Raw genomic sequence first — 27,363 nt, 5'->3', positions numbered from 1 at the left:
GGCTGCGGAGGGTGGGGACTTGGCCTCGGAGGCTGAATTCCAAACTGCCCGCCCAGGGGGCCGGGAACAGGGGGTAGAAACCGCTGTGGGGCTGGTGCCTGGGAAAGGTGGGTGTGGCTCTGCGTGGCTGGATGTCCACGGGCAGGTGGCCGTCCCCTTGGAGCCTCAGAGCCCCTCACGTGCTCAGGTCCCTAGCTCCTCCGGACCGAGTCTTCAAACCCTCCTCAAAAGCCCTCCTCGGTCACCCGGCTGAAGTCACATCTCCCGTCACACGCCGGCCAGAAACTCCCGCTTGTTGCTCAGCGCTGCTTCTCTCTCTCTCTCTCTTTTTAGTTTTGATTTTATTTTTTTACTGACGTAGAGTTGATTTACAATGCTGTGTTAGTTTCAGGTGTACGGCAAAGTGCTTCAGTTACACACACACACACACACACACACACACACACATCTATTCCTTCTCAGGTTCTTTCCCCTTATAGGTTATTACAAGATATTGAGCTCCCAGTGCTTACTTCACTAGCTCTTGATGGTACCTGGCATCCGAACACAGGTGGGCTTCAAGGAAATACATACTGTGACATTGGACTACAATATAAACTATATGAGAGAATGTTGTAGTTGACTATCACCCAAAGTATAAAAGAAACGTCTGTGAATCCATACGGTTACAAATAAATGATTGGGAATGCCCTGGCGGTCCAGGGGTTAGGGCTCCGAGCTTCCCCTGCAGGGGAGACAGGTTCCATCCCTGGTTGGGGAACTAAGGTCCCGCAAGATGCGTGGCGTGGCCAAAACGAAACAAAACACACACAGAAAACAAACAAATGATTGAATAGATAAATAAACAGGGTGAGGAGAAGGGACAGAATTCGCCAAAAGTGTATCTGGATACTTCCCCTCCCCTCCATGTGGGCTGCAGCTCAGCGACTTGCTTACAAAGAGTAAGAGTCTGGAACGGGGAAGGGGCCACTGCACAGCGTGGAAACCACCAGGTGAGGCCGGTTAACATCTTCAGTGATAGTCACGTGGGTAAGGCGCAGCCCGGGAGCGCTGGGCACGTGGGCGTGGCCTTTCTTCCAGGGATTCCTCAAAATGGTCGGGATCATGAGAGACCAAGACAAGCCTGAAAGGTGAACACAGACCCGTGGAGAGTCAGGAGGCAGGAAGTAAGGCCACGGTGGTGTCCTGGGTGGGATCCTGGGACAGAAAGCTATTAGGGACAGTGAGTAAAATCTGAGGAAAGGGCTGCATCTGCCGGTATTGGTTTCTTGGTTTGGGATGGTAGGGACATGATAACATTGGGGGAACCTGGGTCAGGGGCACACAGGACGGCTCTGACCATCGTAGCAACTTCTCTGTAAATCTAAAAACGATTCTAAAAGAAAAAGGTTGTTGAAGGAGAAAGGCAGGCAGGCATAAGAGGACCTCTGCTCCCACTCTCCACCAGTCTGTCCTCCAAAAAGAAGCCAGAGGGAATCTGTTAAATCAGGAGAGGAATTTGTGCTCCTCAGGTGTTCTGTATCTCTCAGAATTCATCAGATGGTTAGGTCTCAGGCATGCATTTCACGGGATTTAAATTTTATCAAGGACAAGAAGGTTCAATAAATATTTGATATCTTGTTATGTTATTCATGCTGAAGTATTTAGGGGTGATGTGGTCTAATGTTTGCAAATTGCTTTGAAATGAATTTTTAAAGGATAGATGGATGGGGACCATCTGTATTTCCACTCAGTTTTTCTGTTAACCTAAAACGGCTCTAGATAGTAAAATTTATTTATTTTTAAAAAGATGGAGTACTTCCCTTGTGGCACAGTGGTTAAGAATCTGCCTGCCAATGCAGGGGACACGGGTTAGATCCGTGGTCCAGGAAGATCCCACATGCCGTGGAGCAACTAAGCCCGTGCGCCACGACTACTGAGCCTGCACTTTAGAGCCCATGAGCCACAACTACTGAAGCCCGCGCGCCTAGAGCCCGTGCTCTGCAACGAGAGAAGCCACTGCAATGAGAAGCCCACGCACCGCAACGAAGAGTATCCCCCACTCGACGCAACTAGAGAAAGCCCACGCACAGCAACTGAGACCCGACACAGCCAAAAATAAAAATTTTTAAAAATTAAAAAAGAGTTTGCATGCCACAGCTAAGACCTGGCACAACCCAATAAATAAATAAATATTAAAAAAAAAAAAAAAGGGAAAAGGCAAGTCAAATTATGCCAGCCTCTTGATGAATCCCTTTGGGGCTCTGTCTGCATTTCTTTGTTTTTGTTTTTGTTTTTTAAGATTTTTTTGGTGTGGACAATTTATTTTTTAAGTCTTTATTGAATCTGTTACAATATTGCTTCTGTTTTATGTTTTGTTTTATTTGGCCATGTGACATGTGGGATCTTAGCTCCCCAACCAGGGATTGAACTTGCACCCCCTGCATTGGAAGGCAAAGTTTTAAACCACTGGACTGCCAGGGAAGTCCCTCTGTCTGCATTTCATTTGGAGAAGAAACCAGAGTCTTTTCGAGTTGCTACTGGATCTGGACCCCCATCCCCCCCTCCACTCAGGCTGGCCTCTCTGACCCCTGAACATGCTGGTCGCATTCCCACCTCAGGACCTGTGCATGCACTGTGCACCTCCCTTGGGACACATCCCCAGTTACCTGCGAGGCTCCCCCCTTTGGCTCCTGTTTGGACAGGCCTGCAGTTCCCACCCGACCCCCACCTCGTCCTGCATCACCCTGCTCCATAGCATCGTCGCCTCCCAAGATGCTTCATCACTTACTTGCTCACTGTGTTTTCATGTCTGTCTCTGCCCACCAGGATGGATGCCCCACGTGGGGAGGGATTTGTGTCTGTTTCATTAGCCGGTGGACGATCAACACCTAGGACGGTGCCCAGCCCAGAGCGGGAGTTCGGTAAGTATTTGTTGAATTGATGTCCTAAGTATATTTGTTTATCTGCATCCCCTACCAGAATGTAACCTTGTTTGCTTGTCCACTGATGTGTCTCCTACCTGTAAGCACATGTTGCTCGATGAATGAATGAATGAATGAATGATGAGTGAACAAGGTTAGGGTGAATCCTTGTATAAGGGGTTAAGAGCACAGGCTTTGGCATGGGTAACAACCCAGACTTTGATTGTGTCTGAAATTGGGGAGGGAAGATGCCGTCTTGCGGGACTGACCCCTTCATCTGTGGGATCTGACATCATCTGCAGGTAGACAGTGTCAGAACTGAACCGAACTGTAGACACCCAGCTTTGCTGCAGAATTGCTTGATGTGTGACCAAATGTCACACACACATTTGGTGACTGGAAGTGTCAGAGGTGAAGTATTCCATGAGTAGTGTTGTAGGAGAGTAGAGAAGAAAAACAGAAGAGTTTTTCTTTGCATACCTGGAGTAGTCATATTCATAGGGCCAGAAAGTAGAAGGGTGGTTGCCAGGGGCCAGATGGAGGGGGAACAGAGAGTTATTATTGTTTAATGGGGACAGAGTTTCAGTTGGGGACAATGAAAATGTTCTGGAGATGGAGGATGGTAATGGTTACAGGACAATAGGAGTGTCCTTAATGCCACTGAACTATACACATAAATGGTTAGAAAAGGTAAATTTTATGTTATGTTTTACCTCAATAAAAAAAGAACTGGAAAATGAAAAAAAAAAAGAAGAGCACAGGCTTTGGGACCACAATGCCCGGGATCTTATCCAGATCTGCTACTTACTAGCTGTGTGACCTTGGGCAAGTCATTTCACATCTCTGTATTTGAGTTTCCTTCTCAGGAAAATGGAGCCCCCTTGGGAAGCCCTCATGCTGGTGGGATGGCAAGTGGAAAATAGTCTGGCAGTTTCTTAAAAAGTTCATTGTAAACTTCCCACACACTATGGCAATTCTGCTCCTGGGAATCTGCCCAAGAGAAACAGAAGCATACGTCTACGGGAAGACTTGTACACACATGTTCATAGCAGCACTATTTATAACAGCCAAAGAGTAGATACAGCCCAAACCCCCATCAACGATGAACTGATAAAAAAAAAAATGCGGTCTGTCCATATAATGGAATATTATTCAGCCGTAAAAGTAATGACGTGCTGTTACAATTTACAACATGGATGGACCTTGAAGACGTTAAGTGAAAGAGGCCAGATAACAAAAGGCCACATATTGTGTGATCCATGTCTATGAAATGTCCAGAAAGGCAAATCTCCAGAAAGTACTTTAGCGGCTGCCTGGAACTGCAGGTGGAAACGGGACGTGACGATTCATGAGCACAAGAGATCTTCCTGGGGTGATGGAAATGTTCTAAAATTGGATTGTGCTGATAGCTGCACAATCCTGTGAATTTACTAAAAATCTTTGAATGGTACACTTAAAATGAGTGAATTCTGTGGCATGTAAATGATACCTCAACAAAGCTGCTTAAGAAGAAAAAAACAGAGCTCATAATAGTATCTATCTAATGAGGCGAAGATTAAGTGAGCTAATCCACGTAAATCCCCTCAGAAAGAGATGTAGGGTAAATACTCAAGAAATGCATTTTGTATTATTATTAACAAGTGTGTTGAGATCGTCCGTGTAAGATGCTCACCACAGGGAAAGACAAGCAGTAGGGTTAGATTCATGAACACCACTACTGTTGCTTCATAATAATACAAACTACTTGGTTATTTTACCATTTCCTGTGCCTGTCCCACAGACGTGGGCCTCAGTTTTCTTATCTGCAAAATGGGAGAACTGGGCTCCATCTCTAAGGCCCTTTTCTTGCCATAAGTTCTGTATTTTGTTCTAGGAGTGTTTCTCTTCGGATGTGGCATGTCGAGGTTGAGGGGGCGTATGGGGTGGGGGAAGGTGGTGGGCAAATCTATAGTGGCAGGGGTTGCCTTGGGGCTTGGAGACCAGGATGTGTGTGCGTGTGCGGGGGGAGCTGGAAAGGTGGGTTGTGTGGCTGGGAGCTGATTGTGAAGGTCACATGGGCCTGATGTTGGGTTCAGGGCATGGAGCTGGTCCAGCCTAGGTTCAAATCCTGTGTCCACCAGTTCCTAGCTATGGGATTTTGGACAAGAGACTTCCGCTCTGAGCGCTGTTTCCACCTCTGGAAAATGGTGAGGATGTTTGCCATCAAGAACTAGGATTCCCTGAGATCATATTTATAGCAACCTGGGAGAATAATAATAACAAAGCAACAACAGCAAAGACTTCCTCCCAGGTGCCAACCATTGTCTTCAGCTCTTTCCACAAAGTAACCTTTTTTTTTTTTGGCTGCGCTGCCCGGCTTGTGGGATCTTAGTTCCCCGACCAGAGATCAGAGATCAAACCTGGGACCTCGGCAGTGAGAGTGCGGAGTCCTAACCACTGGATCGCCAGGGAATTCCCCAAAGTAACCCTTTAATACGAAGGACGCAATTCATATTAGTGATCACAGAAGTAGGACAAGTGCCTTCTTAGCTTTAATCCTCAGTTTGCCCCTTCTATAAATGGGGCTGTATAAACGTCTCCCTCAATGAGTTCTGTCCATGAGATTGTGCTGAAAAGTTTTCTGGCCCACATTGGGATGTGGTAATAGGGAGCCACTGAAGGTTCCTGGGAGGGGGGGAGGTGGCTGGCCTGTGAAGAAAGCATAGCCCAGCCCCCCTTCTCCCCAACACCCAAGGTTAAGTTACAGATTCCTGTAGGATCTAGTGCATAGGCTCATTTGGAAACCCTAATTTATTTGTGCCAATATTTGATTCTTATCCGTCTTCCCCACTGGTCTGTAAGCTCCGTGAGGGCAGGTGCTCAGCTGGTCTTTGCCCCCAGCATCCAGCACTGGGTGGTAGTGAACACAGGGCTGATCAAACAGGCTAGCACGTGTTGAGTGCTTCCTACGTGCCAGGCACCGTTCCAAGGGCTCGGCTAAGATGTGTCTCGTTACCTCTTGGACAGAGGGAATTCTGCAAAGCTCTGGGTGGTCATCATCTCCCCTCCCTGACTCTCAGCGGCCCTCTTTCCAGCTTCCCGCCCGCCCTCCCCCCTCTGCCTGTGTTTCATCACACCAGGGAAGCAAGCTTCCCTCCTGAGCCTCCAAGACAACTTGCCTTACAGGTGTCAGGATACCTAAGTAGGTAGTGTCATTATCTGCATAGAGCAAGGGAGAGCTGGGGAAGGCAGGATGTCAACGGGAGGAAAGAGAAGTTTAAGGAGGATTGGCTTGGAGACATCCTTCCCCCCCCCCACTACTAGGACCTAAACAAATGGGTTAAACACACACACACACACACACACACACACACACACACACACACACACACACACACACACACACACACACACACACACACACACACACACACACACACACACACACACACACACACACACACACACACACACACACACACACACACACACACACCCCCCCCCCCCCCCCCGGAGGATATGTAGAAAACGACGCTCCCCAACCCACCACCAATTCCTTGCGGTTTCTCAAACATGTAGCACCCAACCACCTCACACACGGCCTTTGCCCCTGCTCTTCCCGCCCCTCCACCTGGTTCTTTGAAGGTCAAAGGTCAGATGTCATCTCCCCAGAGGCCCCGCCCTCCCCACGGGTTCCCTTTTCACAGTGCCCTGTAGTTTTCTTGGAAGCCCTTACCAATACCTGATGTTATGTTGCAGATTGGTTTATTACCTAGGGCAGCAAGGTCCAGTGGAACTTTTTGTGATGTGGAATGTTCTAGATCTGTGCTGTCCAACAGCGTAGCCACCAGCCACAGGGGGATACTGGGCACTTGAAACAGTGTGACCGAAGAACTGAACTTTTAATCTTATTTCATTTTAATTATTTTATTGTAAATGTATTGATATTATTCTCCACTGGGAACAGCCGCCAGGGGCTAGCAGCTAAACCGTATCAGGCTGTGCAGAGCTACAATTCCAGCCCCTCCCAGTGCGGGTTTCTGTGGGGTCTGGTAAATGATGGATTCCACGTAGGGATCCTTAAAGATGCCCAGGGCAGGTGGCAGCTTGCCTTCTTCCACTCCTGCTTCTTGTGCGTTGCCTGCTTGGCTGAGAGCCCCATGGTCCCTGACGTGCTTATCCTGCATCCTTCCCGCTCTGAACCCAAGCTCCGAGCCTGGTGGACACATCCCTGCTCACCCAGATGCCCTCAGCCAGCCCTCACTCCCACAGACAGCCCCACTCTCTCCAGTTCCACGAACTCACATTTATTCACAGACAGACAAAGGGACAGGGACAGACCTTTGCTCACTGGGGACCCCCCATAGGGTCTGGCAGTTCCAAAGAGGTGATGGTGTCCAGTGTGTGTAACGGGGGACAGCCAGGCCGGGGGCCCCCGCCTCAGTGTCCATCCCTCTGGCCAGTGTCCCCCACCTCCTGAATCAGCGTCCTGCCTTCAGAAGTGGGGTGAGCAGTTTCTAACCAGCATCAGGGGGGTCTGGGGGTGGGCGATGGGGAGGGAGGGGCGGCCCAGCCTCCTCCCTCCTTAGTGTCGAGGGCTAGAAGGGGAGGGGTGGGTACACAGAGGAGGTTCCTCTCCTTCAACTTCCCTCCTTCATATTGCAAACCGGGAGGCCAAACGGAGGGGCTGAGGATGGGTGTGCGGGTCAGGAGGCCAGGCCCCCCAATCCGCGCAGGTGGGCCTTGCTGTCAATCTCTTCTTCCTCCATCTCGAAGGCTGAGTGGTCTTGGCTGTCAAAACAGGAGGCGCTGAGGAAGACGGGGGGTGCCGGCGGCGGCCGAGGTGGGGTCCCCGGGGAGGGCGGCTCCTCCTTGATGTGTGCGATGGGCAGCGGAAGCCCTTCCTCCTCCTGGCCAGCGGGGGGCGGCGGGGGCGGCGGGGGCGACGGCGGGGCCTGGGCCTGGAGCGCCTGCTGCGCGGCGGCGGCCCTCTCCAGCTCAGCGCGGTGGCAGCGTTGGTGGCGCAGGAGGCTATAGGCGCGCGAGAAGCGCCGCGAGCAGTGCGGGCACGGGTGCGGGGCCGGACCGCCCGCGTGGACCTGCGCGTGGCGGGCCAGGTCGGCCAGCCGCTTGAACTCCCGCTGGCAGCGCACGCACTGGAAGGGCCGCGCCCCAGAGTGGGTTACCCCGTGCTGCCGCAAGTGCGCACGGCGCCGGAAACCTTTGCCGCACTCGGGGCACCAGAATCGGGGCTCCCCGGCGGGGGGCCGGGCCGGGGCGGCATCCCCTCCGTTCTGCCCGCCTTCTCCACCCTCCGAGGCGCCCCCACACTCTGCCCCTTCGCCCCCCTCGGGCCCCTTCCCTGAGGTCCGTCCGCCCGACACCTTGTCGTCCTTCTTGCCCGCCGCGGGCAGCGGGGCCAGGAGGCTGAGCGCGCCGTGGACGCGACGGTGCTGGCGGAGGTAGGAGGCGAGGCGGAAGGCCAGGCCACAGTCCGTGCACACGAAGGGGCGGTCGGTGGAGTGGACCAGCCGGTGGCGGGACAGCGACCAGGGCCTGGCGAAGGCCTTGAGGCAGATGGAGCACTGGTGGCGCTTGGGACGGGGCGGGGGCCCCCCTTCGCCCTCCTGTTCGCCCTCGGGGCGCAGGCATGGGTGCGCTTTGAGCTCGCCCTTGGTGGCGAAAGCTTCACGGCAGCGGAGGCACAGCAGCGTCCAGTCGGCCTGGAGCAGGACCTGCTTCTCCTCCTGCCGTCCGGCCGCCAGCGCCAGCTCGGCCCTCAGCTCCGCCGCCCCGGCCTCGGCCTCCTCCTCCTCCGACTCGCGGGGCTCCGCGCTCGTGGCGGCCGCCAGCGTGGCCGGCTCCCCCGCGGACCACGTCTCGGGCCGCGCCGCCGCCTCCGCCTCCTCCTCCGCGGCGCCCGCTGCTACAGAGGTGGGCTGCTCGGCGCCCTTGTCCTGCGGGCTCCAGCCGGACCCGGCCGCCTCCTTGGCTGCCCTCTCGATGGCCAGCTCGACCCCGCCGCCCGCGTGCTCCTGGGCCAGGTGGCGCCTGAGCTGGGCAGGCTCAGGGAAGGTGCGGGGGCAGGCGGCGCAGCGCAGCGGGGGCTGCGGCCCGTGGCCACGCAGGTGGCGCGAGAGGTGGGCAGGCCGGCGGAAGGCCTTGGGGCATAGGGGGCAGGCATGGGGCCGCAGGCCCGAGTGGCTCAGCCGGTGCCGGGAGAGGTAGTAGGGGAAGCGGAAGAGGCGGCCACAGGTGGGGCAGGGCAGGGGCGCCCGAGGAGCTCCAGCGCCCCCCCTGCCACGGCCTCGGCCTCTACCACGGCCTCGGCCACGACCCCGGCCCCGGCCACGGTGAGGTGGGCTGCCCTGGGCTGGTGGAGGAGGCTGCGGATCCATGCCTGTAAAGAGATAGGGAAGAGGTGGAGATTTGGGGAGGCAGGGGGGTGCAGAGAGGGACAAGGAGAGAGACAAGGAGACACAGAGAGGGTCAGATATTTAGCCGGGCAAGGGAAGGCGAGACAGACGAAAAAGGCCGAGATGAGAGGTAGAGACCAGGAGAAACAGAAAGGATGGTGAGAGGCAGAAAGCAGGAGAGAGAGATGGGGACACCCAGCAGAGACAGAGATGAAGAGAAAACAAAGAAATTTAGGCAGAGATGGTGCAAACACAGAGATCAGAGGAACCATGGCAGGGTGGAGGGAGGGAGAACAAGACAGAGACAGTAGAAGAGACAGAGGCAGACAAAGTCAGTGAACTGCTTTTCCTCCAGGGGCCCCACTGGAACGTATGGGGAGGGGCTGGGAAACAGCCCTTGGTGCCAGAGTGGAGGGGGTGGGATTCAAAATCGGGAGGCCCCGGAAATGGAGTGTGGGTGCCCAGTCGCCAGAGTCTGGGAGAGGCCGGGAGTAGGAGGGCTCAGACTCTTGGGCAGGGAGGGGGCTAGGGAGGGAGGGGGCGAGATCCCGGGCGCTGAGGTTGGGGGTGTGGGGGGGGTTGGGAGATGACCGGGGTCCAGCCTCTAGACTTCTGTACGTGGTGGGTATGGATTCCTGGGTCCCAGTGGTGGACAGGGCTGGGGGGAGGGGCCTGAGCCCCCAAGACAAGGGGGAGGAGGGGGCTGGGGGCCCAGCTGCTCGAAATCTCCAGCGAGGAGGAGGCTGAGGGCCAGGGCCCTGGACCCCCCACACGCCCCCGAGGAAGGCTGCTGGGGGTCGGGAGCCCTAGGTCTCCAAGGGGGGGCCGCGGTCTCCCCGCTGGGCCCAGCCTTTGGTTCCCCGCAGGCATGATCTGCAGAACTGGGGCCGCGGGCCGAGGCCTTGCAGATTTCTGAGCCCGGGGCCTGGGGCTCGCCCCGATGACTGGGCGCCCGGCTCTTACCTCCGCCTCCTTTGCTCCTTTCTTCCTTCCCCGCGGCCGGCCGAGCGCGGATGGTGGTGGCAGGGAGGGAGGGCCCCGAGCGTGGTGGGGGCTGGAGGAGGCTGGGCTCGGTGTCACCGCCTAAGCCTTCCCCCCGGAAACCCGGCTTTTCGTCCGAGCCTGAGAGAGGAAAGACTGGCTGGGAAGCCGGAAGATGGTGGAGGAGGAGAGCCAGGGGGCGGAGAGGGGGGCGCGGCTTGGACTCCTGGGTTCTGTAAGGGGAGGGGGCTGGGGCCCCGTCCTCTGGGCTCCCGAGGGAGGAGGGGGCTGGGTCCGGCCCCCCTTCTTCCCCTCCCCAACAGACACACATATTCATTCATTCCTTCAACAAATACACATTTATCAGGTCCTGTCTGTGCCAGGCACTGTGTTGGGCGAGAGGGGTGGCCGGGAAAGGAGATGAATGAGGCAGTGACAGAGGCTTCAGGGAAAGTACCGGCAATCTGGACTAAAACCTGACAGCAGCCTTCACGTGGGTGCCTGAGCAAGCGACTTTCCCTTCTCTGAGCCTCAGTCTCCTCCTCTGTGATAAACCCCGCGTATATCCACTTGACCCTAAGAGACCAGTTACTCATTTTGCAGCATATATTCACTCGATCCTAAGCCACCAATATTAACTGAGCACCTACTATGTTCTAGCTCTGTCCTTGGTGCTGGAGCTGCAGTGGCAAAGACAGAGGCCGCTGGACCCTGTCCATAGGGAGCTCAGGGACTGGCAGAGGAGGCAGACAAACACAGATCCAATGGCCCTTCTGGAGAGTGTGCTCCAAAGCCAGAAGCAGGATGCAGTGGGATTACAGGGAGCAGAGACAACACTGAGTGAGAGTGATCCCTGAAGGCTTCCTGGAGGCAACGATGTTTCCGCTGAAACCTGCAGGATGAAAGCCGAGGGTTAGGAATGGGAAGCGGGAGGCAAATGGAAATGGGAGAGAAATATACCGACACAGACACTATTCTTCTGATAGTTCTACTCAGAAACATGCCACAAACGGTGTCTGTACCAGGTTAATCGTTGCAGTATTGTGCATGACTTCGAAAGACAGGAAATGAGCTACCTGCCCATCGGTCAGGGATTTGAGTGATAAATCGTGATTGAGCTACCCAGCAGAACGCTATGTGTCCATAAAAAAAAGAATGAAGAGGTTAACCTCACTGTGTAAAAACATGGAAAGGCTCCAAATGATAACGGAGAAAACACGGAAGGTGGAGCACAGCCTGCAGCCTGTTCTGTCTGCACTTATCAGCGGGTTGTGTCTGGGAGAACTGGAAGGAGAGAGAAGAAACTGGCAACATTCTAACTCCCAGGACTGAAACTTACTACGCTCTGCCCTTTTGTACTTTTGGAATTTGAAACCACGTGAATGTGTTTCATACTTAACAAAGTAAAGGAAAAAGAAACAAATGATGGGGGATAATAAAAATAAATACAATGAAAATAAATGATAGCTTACTCTTGTAAGTGCTTTACAAATACAAGCCCATTTGTTCCTCCTTACGTTAAGAAGTGCGCAACATTCTCCCATTTCACAGAGCAGTAAAGTGAGGTACTGAGAGGTTTCAAAGTAGTGAGTCTAAGTCTTTGCATTTCACAAAGAGATGGGAGAAATGATGGTGAGGAGCATGATTTTTCAAAACATCTGGTCAATAATACTACATTTTTAAGGACATATACATATAGAGCAGAAGTCTAAACACATCCATGGAAACAATAAGCACCAAATTTGGGATAGGGGTTACCTTTGAGAAGGGAGAGGCAATCATCTTGGAGGGGGGGGAGGTCTATGGAGTCAGGTGTACCTCTTATGTTTTAATAAAACTGGTAGTCAGGGGCTTCCCTGGTGGCGCAGTGGTTGAGAGTCCGCCTGCCGATGCAGGGGATGCAGGTTCGTGCCCCGGTCCGGGAGGATCCCACATGCCGCGGAGCGGCTGGGCCCGTGAGCCATGGCCGCTGAGCCTGCGCGTCTGGAGCCTGTGCTCCGCAACGGGAGAGGCCACAACAACAGTGAGAGGCCCAATTAAAGAAAAAAAAAAACTGGTAGTCAATATATGGGTGTGTGTGTGTATACTTTTTATTTGTTGAAATACATGTAACATAAAATTTACCATTTTAACCATTTTGAAGTGTACAACTCAGTGTCATTAAGTACATTCTCGAGGGGAATTCCCTGGCTGTGCAGTGGTTAGGACTCTGCGTTTCCACTGCAGGGGGCACGGGTTGGATCCCTGATAGGGGAACTAAGATCCCTCCTGCCATACAGGGCGGCCAAAAGCAAACAAAAACAAACAAACAAACAAAAACAAAGAAAAATTCACTAGTTCCAGTATCTAGTTCCAGAACTTTTTCATCACCCCAAACAGAAACCCGGATCCATTAATCTGTCATTCCCCATTCCCTTCTCCCCCCATCTCCTGGCAACAAATAATCGTCTTTCTGTCTCTTTGGGTTTGTCTTCTGTGGATATTTCATATCAGTTAAGTCATCTAGTATGAGGTCTTTTATGACTGGCTTCTTTCACTTAGCATAATGTTTTCAAGGTTCATCCACATTGTAGCGTGTGGCAGCACTTCATTCCTTTTTATGGCTGAATAATATTCCACTGTATGGGTATACTGTATTTTGTTTATCCATTCATTTGTTCATGGACCTTGGGTTGTATCTACCTTTTGGCTATTGTGAGCAGTACTGTTATGAACATTTGTTATGTATAAGTTTTTCTTTTAATGGCTGTTTTCAGTTCTTTTGCGTATATACCTAGGGTGTGTGAGTGTGTTATTATTTTATTATCTATATTTTGAAGACTTAATATATATTTTTTCCTAAATGAAAGAAACGAATTCAGCAATGAGGTTGAGGGGAAAGAAATTTCAGAGAGATCAGCGTGTTATACGTGTGTGTAGGCGTGGGCAGAGGTGGGGATCATGTCCTGGGGGAGATTTGGGGCCTTGGATTGGGGCATCAAAGGCGGCCAGTGTGGTGGAGAGAGGCCGGAGCTGCACGAGCAACTATGTCCGGCGTCCTAGTCCAGGCTGAATGCTGGACGCATTCCGAGTGTACTGAGAAGCCATTGAAAAGGTTTTAAGCTGGAGAGTCACATGATCCGATTAGTGTTTTAGAGAAATTCCTGTGGGACCCGCGAGGAGGCCCGGCCGGATGCAGGGGAGACCGAGGCGGGGAGCAGGAAGGAGGCGGTGCCCGGGTCCAGGTGAGAGATGGGGGGCCTGGGCGGGGCCGGCCTCGGGCAGGGGGCGGGACCTGGCGCTGATTGGCTCAGGGCTGCCCTCCTGGATGCCATTCCCACCGCCTCCACCTCCTCATTGGCTTCCCTGCCTCGGCCCCCCGCCTCCCTCGCGTGCAGTCTCCGGCACCTAGAAATCACATCACTTCGCTCCTGTGCTGAACACCGTCCCGTGGCTCTCACCTCTTCCTCCCCACCTTCCTCATCTGCACCCCACGCCCTACCGTCTGAATCCTGGAAGCTCCCTTCACGGATTCCTGTCTTTCTCCCTCTGCTTCACTCTGCTCCATCCACACTGCCCTCTCTGCTCTTTCGGACTCAGGGCCTTTGCACGTGCAGTTCACTGCCTGGAATGTCCTTCTCCTAGCTTTCCATAATTTTTCCCGTACTTCCCTCATTTCTTACAGATCTCCCCAGAGACACCTGTCCCGTTCACGTTACCTAAAACAACCCTCCTGGGAATTCCCTGGCGGTCCAGTGGTTAGGACTCCGCGCTCCCACTGCAGGGGCCATGGGTTCCATCCCTGGTGGCGGAACTAAGATCCCACAAACTGCGCAGTACGGCCAATAAATAAATAAATAAAAATAAAATAGCCTTCCTGACACCCTCTAGTCCTTGCTCTGCCCTAATTTTCAACTTTGTACTTACTGCAAACATTAGGCTACTTTTCCTATTTTGCCTGTTTCCCCTTCCACATGGAATATAAATTCCCAGGGAGTTTATATGCCAGGCTTCGCCTGTGTAACTGCTCTACCCTCAGCAAGCCTCGCATATCAAGCAGTATTTGTGGGTGAATAAAGTGGGACGAAGGGTGAGGAGGAGTGAGGGCCTCAGGTTTTGGAGTGGGGGGCGCCCTGGAAGGGGAGAAGACCGACGTGGTGGGGAGATGCGAAGCGCATCACATCAGATGTGAGCGGGCGGTGCGGGTGGCTGGCTCCACCTGTCCGCATGTGAGAGTCAGCTCTGCCCACAGAGGCGTCGGAGTCGCCAGCGTCTGGCTAGTAACTGATGCTCTGGACCGGTTGAGCTCACCCCCAGGGTAAAATCCTCCCCCTCTGCCTTCGAGCCTCAATTAGCACATTGATAAGATGCGGCCACGAGTTGGGGACGAGGTCCAGCCCACCACCTGGCACTGAGACACTCGGGAAAGGGGACGAATCCCTATTGCTACCCTCTCAGAAGAGAAAGGATTGGAGTGGAGGTGAGGTAGGCAGGAGGTCCCTATTCATCACCCCACTGCCTGGCGGCCATCTCCATGACAACCCTGGCACTTTTCCAGGCCCTCAGCTCTGGAGGCCGAGCCAGTCTCCAAGTGGGCAGGTCTTGTCCCTGGGGGCGGCACCTATATCTAAGGAGGCGGGTCTTGTTTTTCCAACGCGAAGTATTTCCCCCCCCCAAAGGGGTGAGTCTGATCCCCCTTCCTGTGTACTGGTGGAAGAGTGGAGAGGAATGTCTCCAAGGTGAGCGTTCCCAGGGGCCGACCTGGAGCCTTTTCAAATGGGCAATTGTGGATCTCCAGGCAAAAATGTCTTCCTTGAATGCCAAACTCTTACTTGTTTGCCTCCAAACTTATCTCCCTCCTTTAAATGTTTTTCCTTGTGAAATATAAGACGTATAGATGAAAGGGGCACGATAAAAACGCACAATTTAACAAATAATTATAAAATAATCACCAGATTAAGAAACGGAATGTTGGCAGCCACCCCACAGCCCATAGAAGGTTCCACCATGTCCCATCCTGAATTTAACCCATCCAACTCCACTGTTCTGAGTTTTATGGAAAAAAAAAAAGTTTTCCTTGCTCTTCTAGATGGCTCACATCCACAAGGCATCCTAAACAATATTACAGTTTAGTTTTGCTTGCTTAAATGTTATAGAAATGGAATGGTACTCTATGTACCTGGTTTCTTGCATCCAGCTTCTTTGTAACTTTCATTCATGTAATTTTGTGCATCTGTACTCATTCGTTCTCTTGCTGCATAGTATTCTATGGCATAATATACCATCATTTATTTATCCACTGTATTGTTGATGAATGTCTTAATCTGTTGGGGCTACTATAACAAAATACCACAGACCAGGTGGCTTATAAGCAATAGAAATTTATTGCTCACACTTCTGGAAGCTGGGAAGTCCAAGATCAAGGTGCCAGCACGGTCACCTTCTGGAGAGTCCTCTTCCTTGTTCACAGGCGTTCCTTCTTGCTGTGCCCTTACCTGGTGGAAGGGGCTAGGGGTCTCTCTGATGCCTCTTCTATAAAGGCACTAATCCCATTCATGAGGGCTCCACTCTCTTGACTTAAGCACCTTCCAAAGGCTCCACCTCCAAGTACCATCACATTGGGCCTTAGGATTTCTTTTATTTATTTATTTATTTATGGGCTGCGTTGGGTCTTGGTTGCTACGCGCGGGCTTTCTCCAGTTGCGGCGAGCGGGGGCTACTCTTTGTTGCGGTGCACAGGCTTCTCATTGCTGTGGCTTCTCTTGTCGCGGAGCATGAGCTCTAGGTGCACGGGCTTCAGTAGTTGCAGCATGCGGGCTCAGTAGTTGCGGCGTACAGGCTCTAGAGCACAGGCTCAGTAGTTGTGGCGCACGGGCTTAATTGCTCCGCGGCATGTGGGATCTTCCCGGACTAGGGCTCGAACCCATGTCCCCTGCATTGGCAGGCGGAGTCTTAACCACTGCGCCACCAGGGAAGTCCCGGCATTAGGATTTCGACATATGAATTTGGGGTGACACAAACATTCAGCCCAAACCAATGGACATTTGAGTTGTTCTGAGTTCAGGGCTGTACATTTTGCTGCTGTGAATGTTCTTATATGAGTCTCCTGGTGCAGGTGAACATGAGTTTCTCTAGGATTCGTGCCTATCTTTGTCATATGGACATCTTCAGCCTTATTAGAGCATGCCAATCTCCCAAGCGTCTCAAATTTAAGAAGCTCAAGATGGAACTCCTGACCCCTCTAGCCTCCACCCGAACTTGTTCTCTCTTCGTTTTCTGGTCTTAATACAAAGCAGCACCTCGCAACCAGTTCCCTGCCCCGCCCCCATTCCTCCCTTTCCATTACGCAGGCGCACACACAACACACGCTCTCACATTCCACCTCCAGAATTCATCTTGGGCTCACCTAGTTCTGTCCATCCCTCTGCTCCAGGTCCCCACACCCCTCTCCTGGTGGACTGCAGTAGCCTCTGCTGCATTCACTCTGCCCCCTGCAGTCCCTTTTCCACTCAGCAGACAGAGGAACCCTTGGAAAGTAAAAGAGTGGTCACATCCCTTCACACTTACAGTCTTGCTTGCCATTGCCCACAAAGCACAGTAAAATGCCCATCTTGGCCCACCTGGGTCTGTGTACCCTGACCCCTGCTTACCTCTCCACCTCATCTCACCCCTCCCTCCCCTCCTGGGCTCATCTAGGTGTCCACCTGGCCGGCCCCTCCTCGACCTTCTGGTCTCAAATCAAATGCGACCTCTGCAGAGAAGCACACCCCCCCAACCTCCTCCCTGCTGGACCACCCCACCTAAGGTGGCACAGCCCAGCCACTCGTTTTCTTTTATTTATTTTTTTTTTTTTTGTGGTACGCGGCCCTCTCACTGTTGTGGCCTCTCCCATTGTGGAGCACAGGCTCTGGACGCACAGGCTCAGCGGCCATGGCTCACGGGCCCAGCCGCTCCGCGGCATGTGGGATCTTCCCGGACCGGGGCACAAACCCGTGTCCCCTGCATTGGCAGGCAGACTTTCAACCACTGTGCCACCAGGGAAGCCCCACTCGTTTTCTTAAAGAGTTATTTTGTTCACTGTTGGATCCCCAGAGGGGGTGACAGCACCTGGCACTCGGTACCGGAATGTAATCTAGCCCGTAGGAGACAATCTGAGGGGCCCGCCCATCCTTAGATGGGCGGATCCTAATCTAGGGGAAGGATCTAGCGGCTAAGGTACAAATTTGGTTGCCTGGGAGACAGAGTCTAAGGGGCGGGGCCTCTTCCTAGGGGTAGGACGTCTGTAGAGTTTGGTTTTCAGGGGGCGTGTCCTATGGGATTGAAGGTTTCTAGGGGGCATATCCGTCCGTTGGAGGTGGATTTTGTAGTTAAGATGCAGGGTTTCACTTAGATGAGATCTAAACCATCTCTGATATTAAAAGGGTCACGCACTGTCTAAAGGACTCGAAGTTTCTCAGGTGGAAGGAAAGATCTGCCTCTATTTAGGAGGCCTGTCCTGAATCAGAGGGGGAGGAATCCCCACCTACCTAAAGCCAAGGATCAGAAAATGAGACGGCGGTGGCTGACAGGACGAGGTTTATTGGGGTCCAGGAGACACTGGGGAGTGGGATGGGGGCAAGGTCGAGGCTCACAGGGGGAAACCCCCTAGCCAAATCCCCCTTCCCCTGGGGGTTGGGAAGAACACAGAGACAAACTGACAGACATGGAAAGACCGACAGGTGCTACAGCAGAGTGGGAGGGATACCCCAGTGTCCCCCACCTCCCACTCATGAGTTCACATAATGCGGAATGACGTGGACCTGCCCACACGCTAGAGGAAGGGGAGGAGTGCCTGCCGTATGCATTCTAAGGAGGGTGGGGCGCAGGTGGCAACCTGGAGCAGCCCATTCCAGCGGACAGGGCGTGGGGGTATGTGTATCTGGATCAGTCCATCCTACTGGGCGCAGGGATTTTGAACCAGGCTATTCTAGTTTTTTGGGGTGGGGGAGATCATTAGGGTCGATCCATTCCTTAGTAGGGGAGGGAGACCTAATTGGGGAAGGGGTTGAGGGCAGGGGGCAACTACCCTGGTCCTCTTTCCGCATAGGGAATAAAGTCGGGGGGGGGAGAGGCAGATTCCGGCTATATCCTTTATCTGGGGGCACCAGTGACTCTGGTGGGTAGCATTGGGAGGGGATCCAGGGACATCGGGGACATGGCTCCCCCCCCATTCTCCGGATCAAGGTCGTCGGAATGATGGCTCTTAGGGAGAGGGCCAGTCTTCCCTTGGGGGAGGGGTGCCCATCTTTTATTATTTGGGCCCGCAAGATGAGAAGTACTTGTGGAGACCCATTTCTCCCGCAGCTTAGGAGCCTGTTGATTTGGGGGTGCTCAGCACGCATTCCAGGGGCCTGGAGCTGAGGAATCTCTCCGTTTATTCGCTGCCCCCCAGCTCAGGGGCCCGTGTCTGGGTCTGGAGGGCCGGGGCCTCCCTCGTGGTCCCTAGGTCCCTTGGCCCGGGCCCTGAGTCCAGCCCTCGGGAGGGGTGGTCTAGCGGAGGGGCGCACGGCCTGGCCACGTCAGTCCATGCCCCGGTGCAGCTTCAGGTGCCTGGAGAGGTTGCTGAGCGTGATGAAGCCCTTGCCGCAGATGTGGCAGGGGAAGGGCCGCTCGGTGCCGTGCAGCAGCCGGTGGCGCTTGAGGTAGCACTCGTGGCGGAAGAACTTGCCGCACTCCAGGCACGGGAACGGCTTCTCGCCCGTGTGCACCAGCACGTGCCGCTCCAGGTCCCGCGGCGAGCGGAACAGCTTCTCGCACTCGGAGCAGCCGAAGATCTTCTTGCCGCGGCCCGAGCCGGACGCAGGCTCCCCAGACGCGGGCTCCCTCTCCGGGGCGGGCGCCGCCGCCTCCTCCGCACCGCCGCCCTCGCCGTGGCTGGCGCGCCGGTGCTCCTCCAGGGCCGCCAGGGCCGCGTAGAGGGCCCCGCAGTGGCCGCAGCCGTAGGTCGCGGGGCGCGAGTGCGCCTCCAGGTGGCTGGCCAGCGCCGCCGCCGACGCGAAGAAGGTCCCGCAGTCGCACTGGTAGAGGGTGTCTTCCGACGGCTCGGCCGCGGCCGCGGGCGCAGGGGCCTCCCCGCCGCTCTCGGGGAGCAGGCCCCCCAGCTCGGGCACGCCGCCCCCGGCGCGGCCCAGGAGCAGCCTGCCGTCCCAGGCCGGCTGAGCCTCGCCCGCCTCCGCAGCGTCGCCCTCGCTGGCCGTCTCGGGCACGGCGCCAGCCCCGGAGACCCAGGCCTGCGCGGGGGGCGCGCCCGGTCCCTGCAGGTCGTGGGTCAGCTTGTGCCTCTCCAGCAGCGCGGGGGCGTTGAAGTCGCGCTCACAGCGCGGACACTTGAAGGGCTTCACGTCGGTGTGCGCAGCCCAGTGGGCTGCCAGCTCGCGGCCCTGGTCGAAGCGCCGCGCGCAAGCACCGCACGCGAACGGGGGCAGTGAGGCCGCCGCCGCGGCCGCCGCCTCCGCCAGCCCCCAGCTCCCCGGGCCCGCGCCTGCCCCCTCTGGGCCCTCTCCGCCGCCAGCCCCCGCGCCCCCGCACACCGAGCAGGGCCCCACGTTGCAGCAGACCGAGCAGGGAGCGCTCAGGGCGGGCAGGCCTGGGCCGGGCTGCAGGGGGGACGGGAGCACCCCACGGTGCTGGCGCTTGAGGTGGCGGCCCAGGCTGGAGCGCGAGGAGAAGCGGAGCTCGCAGACTAGGCAGCAGTAGGGCTTCTCGCCAGTGTGGACGACCTGGGAGGGCAGGAGGAAGAGCCCAGCGTCAGGGCTGAGGGTCTAGCCCGCGGGGCAGATTCTTGGCCTCCCAGAGAGATGCGGAGGAAGCTCCCTGCCAGGTCCACAGGGCCAAGATCTAGCTTCAACCCTCTCATTCTTGTTCTCTGCTTCCGGCCACGTTAGCATGCTTTTGGCCCCTCCAGCCTCAGGATCCTTGCACTTGTTGTTCCCTTTGCCTGGAATGCTGTTCCATGGTGGATTCCTGCTCTTCCTTCAGGCCTCAGCTCAAATATCACCTTGCCCTGACCTCCCCCTCCCCCACCGTGTGGTAGCCCATAGCTCTCCCCTCTTTACTCCTACATATCAGATGGTTATTATTGCCGTTGTTTTAACTTCCTTCCCAACGCTTCTCCTTTCCCAGATCATCCTTGCCTGTGTATCTGCTTTCTTGCTGATTGTCTACCTGGCTATGGACCACTCGCAATGGAATGTAAGTTCTCCGAAGGCGTGGACTTTATTGATTTCACCTTGGTATCCCAGGTGTTGGGAGCAGGGAAAACATTCAATAGGTAATTGCTGAGTAAAGGAATTAAGTACATACGTGGTAAGTCTATGTTTAAAAATGGTAACGGAATGATGAGCACAAAGTTGCAGACGCTGGCATATGAGAAGGGGCATGGGAGAGGGGAGGTGCATAGAGGTGGGGCAAATTTACTATGTTGGGTTGGGTGGAGCCTGAAATAGAAACAACTCATGCTTTGACTGGTCAGGGTGCTTCGATGAAGAGGGAAGGAGGGAGGGAGGGAGATAGAAATTTTCTTAGGGGCCAGCTGTCTGTTGCCCATAGTGGGTCCCCGGGGCTCCAAGGGCGAGTCCAGCCCAGGGGGGCCAGCTGTCTGTTTCCCATAGTGGGTCCCCGGGGCTCCAAGGGCGAGTCCAGCCCAGGGAGGCCAGCTTGGGGCCGGCCTGCAGGACTCACCTGGTGGTGCAGCAGGCCGGTGGAGTCTCGGAACCCCTTGGGGCAGGCGGAGCAGCGGTAGGGCCGCTCGCCGGTGTGCGAGCGCAGGTGGTTGGCCAGGTTGAAGCTGTGCTTGAAGCCTTTGCCGCAGCGCGGACACGCGTGAGGTTTGAGCGCAGTGTGCCGAGCGAAGTGGCGCCGCAGGTCCGAGCGGTAGCGGAAGCTCTTGCCACACTCACTGCAGTGAAACGGGACGCGGGGGGCAACAGCGGGCGGAGCCGGGGCAGGGACCGGGGGCGCTGGCAGCGGGGCGTCATCCATGGTGGCGTGGTGCGAGGGCAGTGGCGGGTGGGGGCTCTCTCTGGAGCGGGGAGACATGGAGTGGGGTGAGGGGGCCACGTCCCCATCAGCCTCCCCCTATCAGGCTCCTTGGACTCACAGACCTGTGAGGCCCGGCCTACTACCTTATAAGCCACGCCCATCTACCCAAGCCACACCTACTGCTCTTTAAGCCCCTCCCACTCTCCTACAACCCCTTCCACCACTCATCTAGCTTCCTAATCACTTCCAAGTCACTTCTAAGCCACTGGATGCTTTTAAGCTCTCCCCTTCTTTGTGAATGAACTCCCGCCCCGCTCTAAGCCCCGCCGAGTGTGGTTAAACCCTGCCCACTCGTGTTCAGGTCCCGCCTACCCCTTCCAAAGTCTCCATGTTGTTCCTGAAGCCTCTTATATTCCTTGACAAGCCCCTTCCCCTCTGAAAGCCACTCCCACTCTTTTTTGAAGATGAAAGTCATCTTCAGATGAAGATTGACGACAATCTTAGCCAGTGACAGTATGAAAATTTGGGGCTAAGCGCACCTGAGTCAACCTTCCAGGGAGACCAGGCCTAGTCCTGGAACCTTGGATAAAGCCAACTGATTCTCTTTCCATCTGCAAAATAGGAATAATGGGAGGACCTACCTCATGGAGTGGTGGTGAGGACTAAGCAAACTTGTGGCCATGCGTGCGGCGTGCTTACTGACGCCTGTGCACAGCAAAGACTCAACAGGTAAGCTGTTTTGATTACCACTATCTGCAAAGCTCCTCCGAGTTTCCTCTTGAAGTCCCTCATCTCTTCCTCACTAAGATCCGCCTCCTAAACCCCACTCAAGTTTTCCTTTAAACTCAGCCTTTAAGTAAACCCCTTCCTTTCCAAGACCACCTGCCACTCTACCTCTCTTGCCATCTCAGCCCTTCCTCGCTGACACCCTCCTCATCCTAAGTCATTTCACCTGCAATATAAAGACTTGCTATTTCCACTACGACGCCCCAAATTACACGCTTAAACCCCACCCCCTCACTATGTCCACCACTTCCTGAAAGCCACATCCCTAGACAAACTCCACCCCTTCTACTCTAAGCTCCTCCCACCTCCACACTGAACCCCTTTACCCCCCTCAGCCCCAATTAGGACCCTTCAACCTAGGGCCCTCCTACCATTCTCACTGAGCCACGCCCCTTTGTCAAACCTCACCCCTTTGCCTAAGCTCCTCCCACTTTCTACCCACAGTCCCGCCCATTTCCACTCTAAACCACGCCCATCCATTGCTCCGCCCCAGCCACCACTAAGCCCCGCCTCCTCCCCACCCAGTCGCCCGCGGGACTGAGCCCCCCTCCCCAGTCAGCTCGAGGACCCAGGCCCCTAGAGTCGGCCTTTTGTACCCCTCCCCCCTGTCCCTAAAAGGTGCGGCCCCGGGCGCCCGGGGCGGGGGCAGGTCAGGCTAGACCCGCAGTCGGGCGAGTCCACCTTGCTCGTACGGAGCGGGGGTTCTGGAGCCCTGAGGCGGCCCCGGGAGGCCGGGAAAGTCAGTCGGCTTTCCTCTTTAATTACTTACACCTCCCTCTGGGCGCCGACATTTTGGGCAGCGGGGGTAGCGTCACTTCCACCCGGGGGGCCCCTCGACTTCCGCCTCGGCTCCCTTCTCCCCCGCACTCCCCCTTTCTCCCGCCTTCTTGGCTTCCCTCCTCCCCGCCGCCCTCCCTTCTCTCTCTTTCCCGTCCCTTTCCCAGCTACTGGAGGTTCGAGAAGCCAGGGTGGCGCCATCTTGGGTGAGGGCATGGAGAAGGGGCGGGGTTTAGGGTGGCCCCCGGCGCCATACAGACTAAGGGCAAAAAGCTCAGCGCGCGCGGCCTCCTCCTTGCGGTATCGACGCTGGCGGGTGTTAACATAGATGAGGGCTGACATGATTCCCTTTTCGCAGCCTCAGGCTCCTCCTGGGTAGGATGTAGAGTTGCATCAGGAGAAGAGAGAAATCGAAGTTCGCTGATCTGCGATACAGATAGGAGGATAGAGCAGGCTCCATCTTGTGCTTAGGCTTCCCGTGGGCTTTGAAGCTAATCAGGCGCCATGTTAATTACGGGAATGAGGGGCCATTTTCCCGCTCTTTATCCTTTCGGTACCTTTCTTTGATTGGGTCACCCGGCTGGGTGCTTTGTGGGAGGAAAGACATTTCTATGTGTTTGGGATGTGTTGGTGGGGTAATTTCCCGTTCGGGGCTAGCGAGGGCGACGGGTGCGCAGGCGCGGCTTGCCGACGGGGATATGACCGGCTCTTAGGACCCAGCGGGTCCCCTTTGTTCCCCGCGGGCGCGGGCCCGACGGGGAGGGGGAGGGGAGGGAGGGGCCGACCGGCATCCGCTCCGAGGGGCGGGGCAGTCCCGCGCGCGCGCGCCGCCGAGGGGCAGGGCCCCCTCGCCCCCGCCCTTTCCCACGCGCCGGCCCCGCGCCCCCGCGCGCGCACACTCGCGAGTCCAGGCGACATGCAAATGAGGTACCCGAGAGGCGGGGGGCCCGGGTGGGGGGAGAGGAGCGGAGGGAGGGGAGGCCCGGGGCCGCGCGCTCCTGGAGCGCGCCCCCCACCTGCTTCTGCTCTTGCGCTCGCTGAAGCGCGCGCGCCGACCTCGCGCCCCGCGGAGCCGGCCCGCCTGGGCGCGCGCGCGCAGACCCCCTTCCTGGCGGCCCTCGCCGTCCGCGGCCCGGCGCCGTTCATTGGCCGCCGCCCCCGCAGGGCCCGCCCCGCGCGGTCGGTGCTCACGGGCGCGCGCCTGCACCGGGGTGGAGGAGGGCGGGGGTCAGGGGCACCGTTCCAGAGACCCGTGTTCTAGTCCAGGCAACCCCAACCGAGCGAGCCGTGTGATCGTGGAAAAGTGGCTGCCGTTCTCTGGACCTTAATCTGTGTGCTTGTTCCAGTGGGGTGCAGTGGCACCTGTAACCCCTAATCCTAACTGCACCTGTGCTCTCCTCCCCCTCCACTTTATTACTCCCCAGTCCCATGGTGGTGTTGGTGATGGTAGTTCATTTGGTGCTTACTATATATATGCCGACCAACAACCCTGCTGTATCCATTTTACAGAGGTGGAAACTGGCTCAGATAGGCAAAGCCACTTGTTAATGAACGGTAGAGCTGGATTCAAGCGCAGGACTAAGGGACCTGTGATGTCCCTTGGGTCCATTACTTCCCACTCCCTGGGCCGTTGGGGTCCATGAGATTAAGTCTTGGCCCTGCCACGTACCGCCAGAGGGAGCTGGGGCAACTGATTTCACTTTCCTGTGCCTTGGTTTCCCCATTTGCAAAATGGGCGTGATATACCCTTATTCAGAGAGTTGGTGTGAGGCTTAGCTGCTCACCGTGATAATAAGAGCTAGTATCTCCTAAGTACTTCCGTGTACTGAGCACTTTATGTGCGAGTAGGTGGAAGTATTCATCCTGTTTTGCAAAAGGCTTAGCTGACGCTCAGAGAGGTGAGCACCTTGCCCAAGGGCACTACACAGAGAGTAAGTAACAGACTCAGGAATCGAACCCAGAACCTCTGGCTCCAGAGCCCACACCCTTTAACAGCTCTGATATATGTCCACATCCACAACTTAGGAGCAAACATCACCTGGGACCAATCCCTTTCTTCTTCCAGTGCTGACCCCCCTTCTCTCCCTCTGTCACTTCTGTCAGAAGGAGGGACAAAAACATTTCTGAGGCCTCTGTAGCTCTTCTGTTTGATGGGTTCTCTGTTTTGAGGATCGAAATACTCGCCTGCACCCTCAGTTGGACTCTATCCTCCTTGGAAGATTTTTCTGTATTTTGGCTCAAGTTGACCCTGAATGTCTAGGAGGGGTTAGGGAGGTCTGGGAGACACCTGTGGGGCTCAGGGCAGTGCCTGTTTACCAACTGGTACAGGATTATCTTACTATTTTACCCACTAGTGTGGTTTGTGCGTCCAAGTGAATGTTGGCCGCGCCCAGGTCGACAGACTCGGACCCAGGGATGGCGAGGATTTGGGGGACAAGGGTGCTCCATACCCTCCTGCACTGACGGCTACCCCTTCTCTCCTCTTAGCCCGGCTCCAGTGCCCAGACCCAAGCCCCCCACTGCTCAATGGACACGCCCAGCCCAGACCCGTGGCCTTCGCCTTTGCCCGGGGAAGAAGAGAAACCTCTGGCCTTACCTCCTTCTGTTCCCCGGGGCCGCCGAGGCCGACGTCCTGGGGGGGGCACCTCCTCGAATCGGACTCTTAAGGCCTCCCTTCCTCGCAAGCGGGGCCGCCCCCCCAAGTCGGGGCAGGAGCCCCCACTGGCACAGGGGGTGACAGCCCCGGTGGGCAGCGGCGGTGGCAGTGACCTCCTGTTGATCGATGATCAGGGTGTGCCCTACACAGTCTCTGAAGGGTCAGTAGCAGGCGGGCCTGAGAGCTCTGGCCCTAAGAAGGCCCCGCACTTCTGCCCGGTGTGCCTTCGGGCCTTCCCCTACCTCTCCGACCTGGAGCGCCACAGTATCTCACACTCAGAGCTGAAGCCGCACGAGTGCAAGGATTGCGGCAAGACCTTCAAGCGGTCCAGCCACCTGCGGCGGCACTGCAACATCCATGCCGGCCTTCGGCCCTTCCGCTGCCCGCTCTGCCCCCGCCGCTTCCGAGAGGCGGGCGAGCTGGCCCACCACCACCGCGTCCACTCCGGGGAGCGCCCCTACCAGTGCCCTGTCTGCCGGCTACGCTTCACCGAGGCCAACACGCTCCGGCGCCATGCCAGGCGCAAGCACCCCGAGGCCATGGAGGCACCCCTGGGTCCTCGGGACCCAGGACCTGAACCACCGTGGGACGACGAGGGTATCCCGGCCACGGCAGGGGCCGATGAGGAGGAGCTGGAGGGGAAAGAGCTGGCTTGACCCCCACCCCCGGCCACTGCTCCCCAGGCCAGGTTTAGAGCTGGGCGCTCAGCTGGCACTGAACCTGGGCAGGGAAACTGGGACACATTCTTGTCTGGTAGTCTTCCTGTTGTGGGAGAAGGTCGAGGGTGAGGACGTCCACTTCCGGGTCCTGCAGCCTTCTGCCACCCTCCCTCGGACTGACAGGCCTGTGGAGGCAGGGGCTGTGGAAATAAATATCTGCCTACTGGCTTCCTGTGTGTGTTCCGTGATGATCCCAGGGCTGGCGCCCCTCTTCTCCTCCCTTCAAATGTTCTTCCCCGCTACACCACCCCCTTGTCATGTGCCTCGTTAGCTTGGCGCTAAAGACTGGCTTGGGGGAAGACTTTGAAGCTTCTCCCATCTCCAGTGGACCTCAAAGCACTCCCTCTAAAGATCCACTCTTAACATTGAACCTTCTGTGCAAACGTGACTCTAGGTCCCCCGCCAACCCCCGGCGCCGTTCTAACCAGATTCCCGGAAATTCTGCAGCCATCACTTTGGCCCATCTCTGTCCTGGCACTGTTTGCAGAGAAACACTGAGTTGAGGGTTGTGCGCGGGAGTAACCACTTTGGTAGGGCCGGAGGGGCGGGGCTAAGGACTCATGAGGCGGGGCTGAGGCTGAGGGGCGAGGCTTGTAGGGCAGTTAGGTGAGAACTGTGGGCAGGGCTGGCTGAGAGCTGGCTTGGGGCTTAAGGAGGTGTAAGGGTTGACGGGCAGAAATTGAGAGCATTTAGAGAATGGATAGCGTTTATCTGAGGGGAGGGGTTTCAAGGGGAAACTGCAGGAGAGCAAGGTGTTAGGAGAGGTAGGACTTGAACTGTTAAGATGCTGAGCGGTGGGTATGACTGCTATGCAGGCCAAGGGGAGAAAAGGGGGTACCTAAGAGCAGTAACGAAGGAAAGCCCCTGAGGGAGGGGGCGCTTAGGAGGAAGAGCTGAATAGAATCGGGCTTAGCTGCTTGAGGTGGGGCCGAGTTAGGGGCGAGGTTTACAGAGAGTGTACGAGAGGGACCGTGTAAGGTGTGGTAAAGCTGTGGTTCGAAACTTCAGCCTGCATCAGAATCACCTGAAGGGTATTTTAAAACCCAGGTCCTTAGGCCCTACCCCCAGGGTCTCTGATTCAGGAAGTCAGAGGCAGGGGGATCTGAGAATTTACATTTCTAACAAATTCCCTGGTGATGCCAATGCTG

The 27,363-nt window shown here is 55.9% G+C and overlaps 3 protein-coding genes across 8 annotated transcripts; 1 reads left to right on the top strand and 2 right to left on the bottom strand.

Moving 5' to 3' along the window:
• The first annotated feature begins 1,088 nt into the window (after window positions 1–1,088).
• On the top strand, window positions 1,089–26,383 carry ZNF524 (zinc finger protein 524). 4 transcript variants are annotated; one of them, XM_070044300.1, is made up of 6 exons: window positions 1,089–1,166; window positions 2,809–2,903; window positions 13,407–13,503; window positions 20,420–20,488; window positions 21,900–22,006; window positions 25,328–26,383. In XM_070044300.1, the coding sequence occupies exon 6, from the start codon at window positions 25,367–25,369 to the stop codon at window positions 26,150–26,152; it is 786 nt and encodes a 261-aa protein (XP_069900401.1). In that variant the 5' UTR covers window positions 1,089–1,166; window positions 2,809–2,903; window positions 13,407–13,503; window positions 20,420–20,488; window positions 21,900–22,006; window positions 25,328–25,366; the 3' UTR covers window positions 26,153–26,383. The 4 variants fall into 4 exon arrangements, with proteins under 4 accessions (XP_069900401.1, XP_030707069.1, XP_060145374.1 ...); XM_030851209.3 differs by lacking the exons at window positions 1,089–1,166; window positions 2,809–2,903; window positions 13,407–13,503; window positions 20,420–20,488; window positions 21,900–22,006 and adding an exon at window positions 22,946–23,046; XM_060289391.2 differs by lacking the exons at window positions 1,089–1,166; window positions 2,809–2,903; window positions 13,407–13,503; window positions 20,420–20,488; window positions 21,900–22,006 and adding an exon at window positions 23,111–23,393.
• Window positions 6,841–10,411, bottom strand: ZNF579 (zinc finger protein 579). The gene is made up of 2 exons (XM_030851174.2): window positions 10,262–10,411; window positions 6,841–9,282 (listed from the first exon to the last, which is right to left on the bottom strand). The coding sequence occupies exon 2, from the start codon at window positions 9,278–9,280 to the stop codon at window positions 7,589–7,591; it is 1,692 nt and encodes a 563-aa protein (XP_030707034.1). The 5' UTR covers window positions 9,281–9,282; window positions 10,262–10,411; the 3' UTR covers window positions 6,841–7,588.
• FIZ1 (FLT3 interacting zinc finger 1) lies at window positions 17,825–23,920 on the bottom strand. Of its 3 annotated transcripts, XM_030851198.2 has the most exons (4): window positions 23,857–23,920; window positions 22,833–23,265; window positions 20,978–21,317; window positions 17,825–20,016 (listed from the first exon to the last, which is right to left on the bottom strand). In XM_030851198.2, the coding sequence occupies exons 2-4, from the start codon at window positions 23,180–23,182 to the stop codon at window positions 18,817–18,819; spliced, it is 1,890 nt and encodes a 629-aa protein (XP_030707058.1). In that variant the 5' UTR covers window positions 23,183–23,265; window positions 23,857–23,920; the 3' UTR covers window positions 17,825–18,816. The 3 variants fall into 3 exon arrangements, with proteins under 3 accessions (XP_030707058.1, XP_030707059.1, XP_060145373.1); XM_030851199.2 differs by lacking the exons at window positions 22,833–23,265; window positions 23,857–23,920 and adding an exon at window positions 21,919–22,592; XM_060289390.2 differs by lacking the exons at window positions 22,833–23,265; window positions 23,857–23,920 and adding an exon at window positions 21,817–22,591.
• Window positions 26,384–27,363: the final 980 nt, after the last annotated feature.

Source organism: Globicephala melas, chromosome 19, assembly GCF_963455315.2.
Source record: "Globicephala melas chromosome 19, mGloMel1.2, whole genome shotgun sequence".
NCBI lineage: Eukaryota > Metazoa > Chordata > Mammalia > Artiodactyla > Delphinidae > Globicephala > Globicephala melas.
The sequence above is the reverse complement of the archived record's forward strand: the minus strand, read 5'-3'. Positions and strand labels throughout refer to the sequence as shown.

Coding starts and splice junctions, on each gene's coding strand:
- ZNF579 (XM_030851174.2), bottom strand. CDS start 9,280: ATGGATCCGCAGCCTCCTCCACCAGCCCAGGGCAGCCCACCTCACCGT.
- ZNF524 (XM_070044300.1), top strand. CDS start 25,367: ATGGACACGCCCAGCCCAGACCCGTGGCCTTCGCCTTTGCCCGGGGAA.
- FIZ1 (XM_030851198.2), bottom strand. CDS start 23,182: ATGTCAGCCCTCATCTATGTTAACACCCGCCAGCGTCGATACCGCAAG. Junction 21,318..22,832: donor GTCGGCGCCCAGAGGGAGGT/GTAAGTAATTAA, acceptor TCCCCGCTCCAG/AGAGAGCCCCCACCCGCCAC. Junction 20,017..20,977: donor CCGGCCTGCTGCACCACCAG/GTGAGTCCTGCA, acceptor CTGCCCTCCCAG/GTCGTCCACACTGGCGAGAA.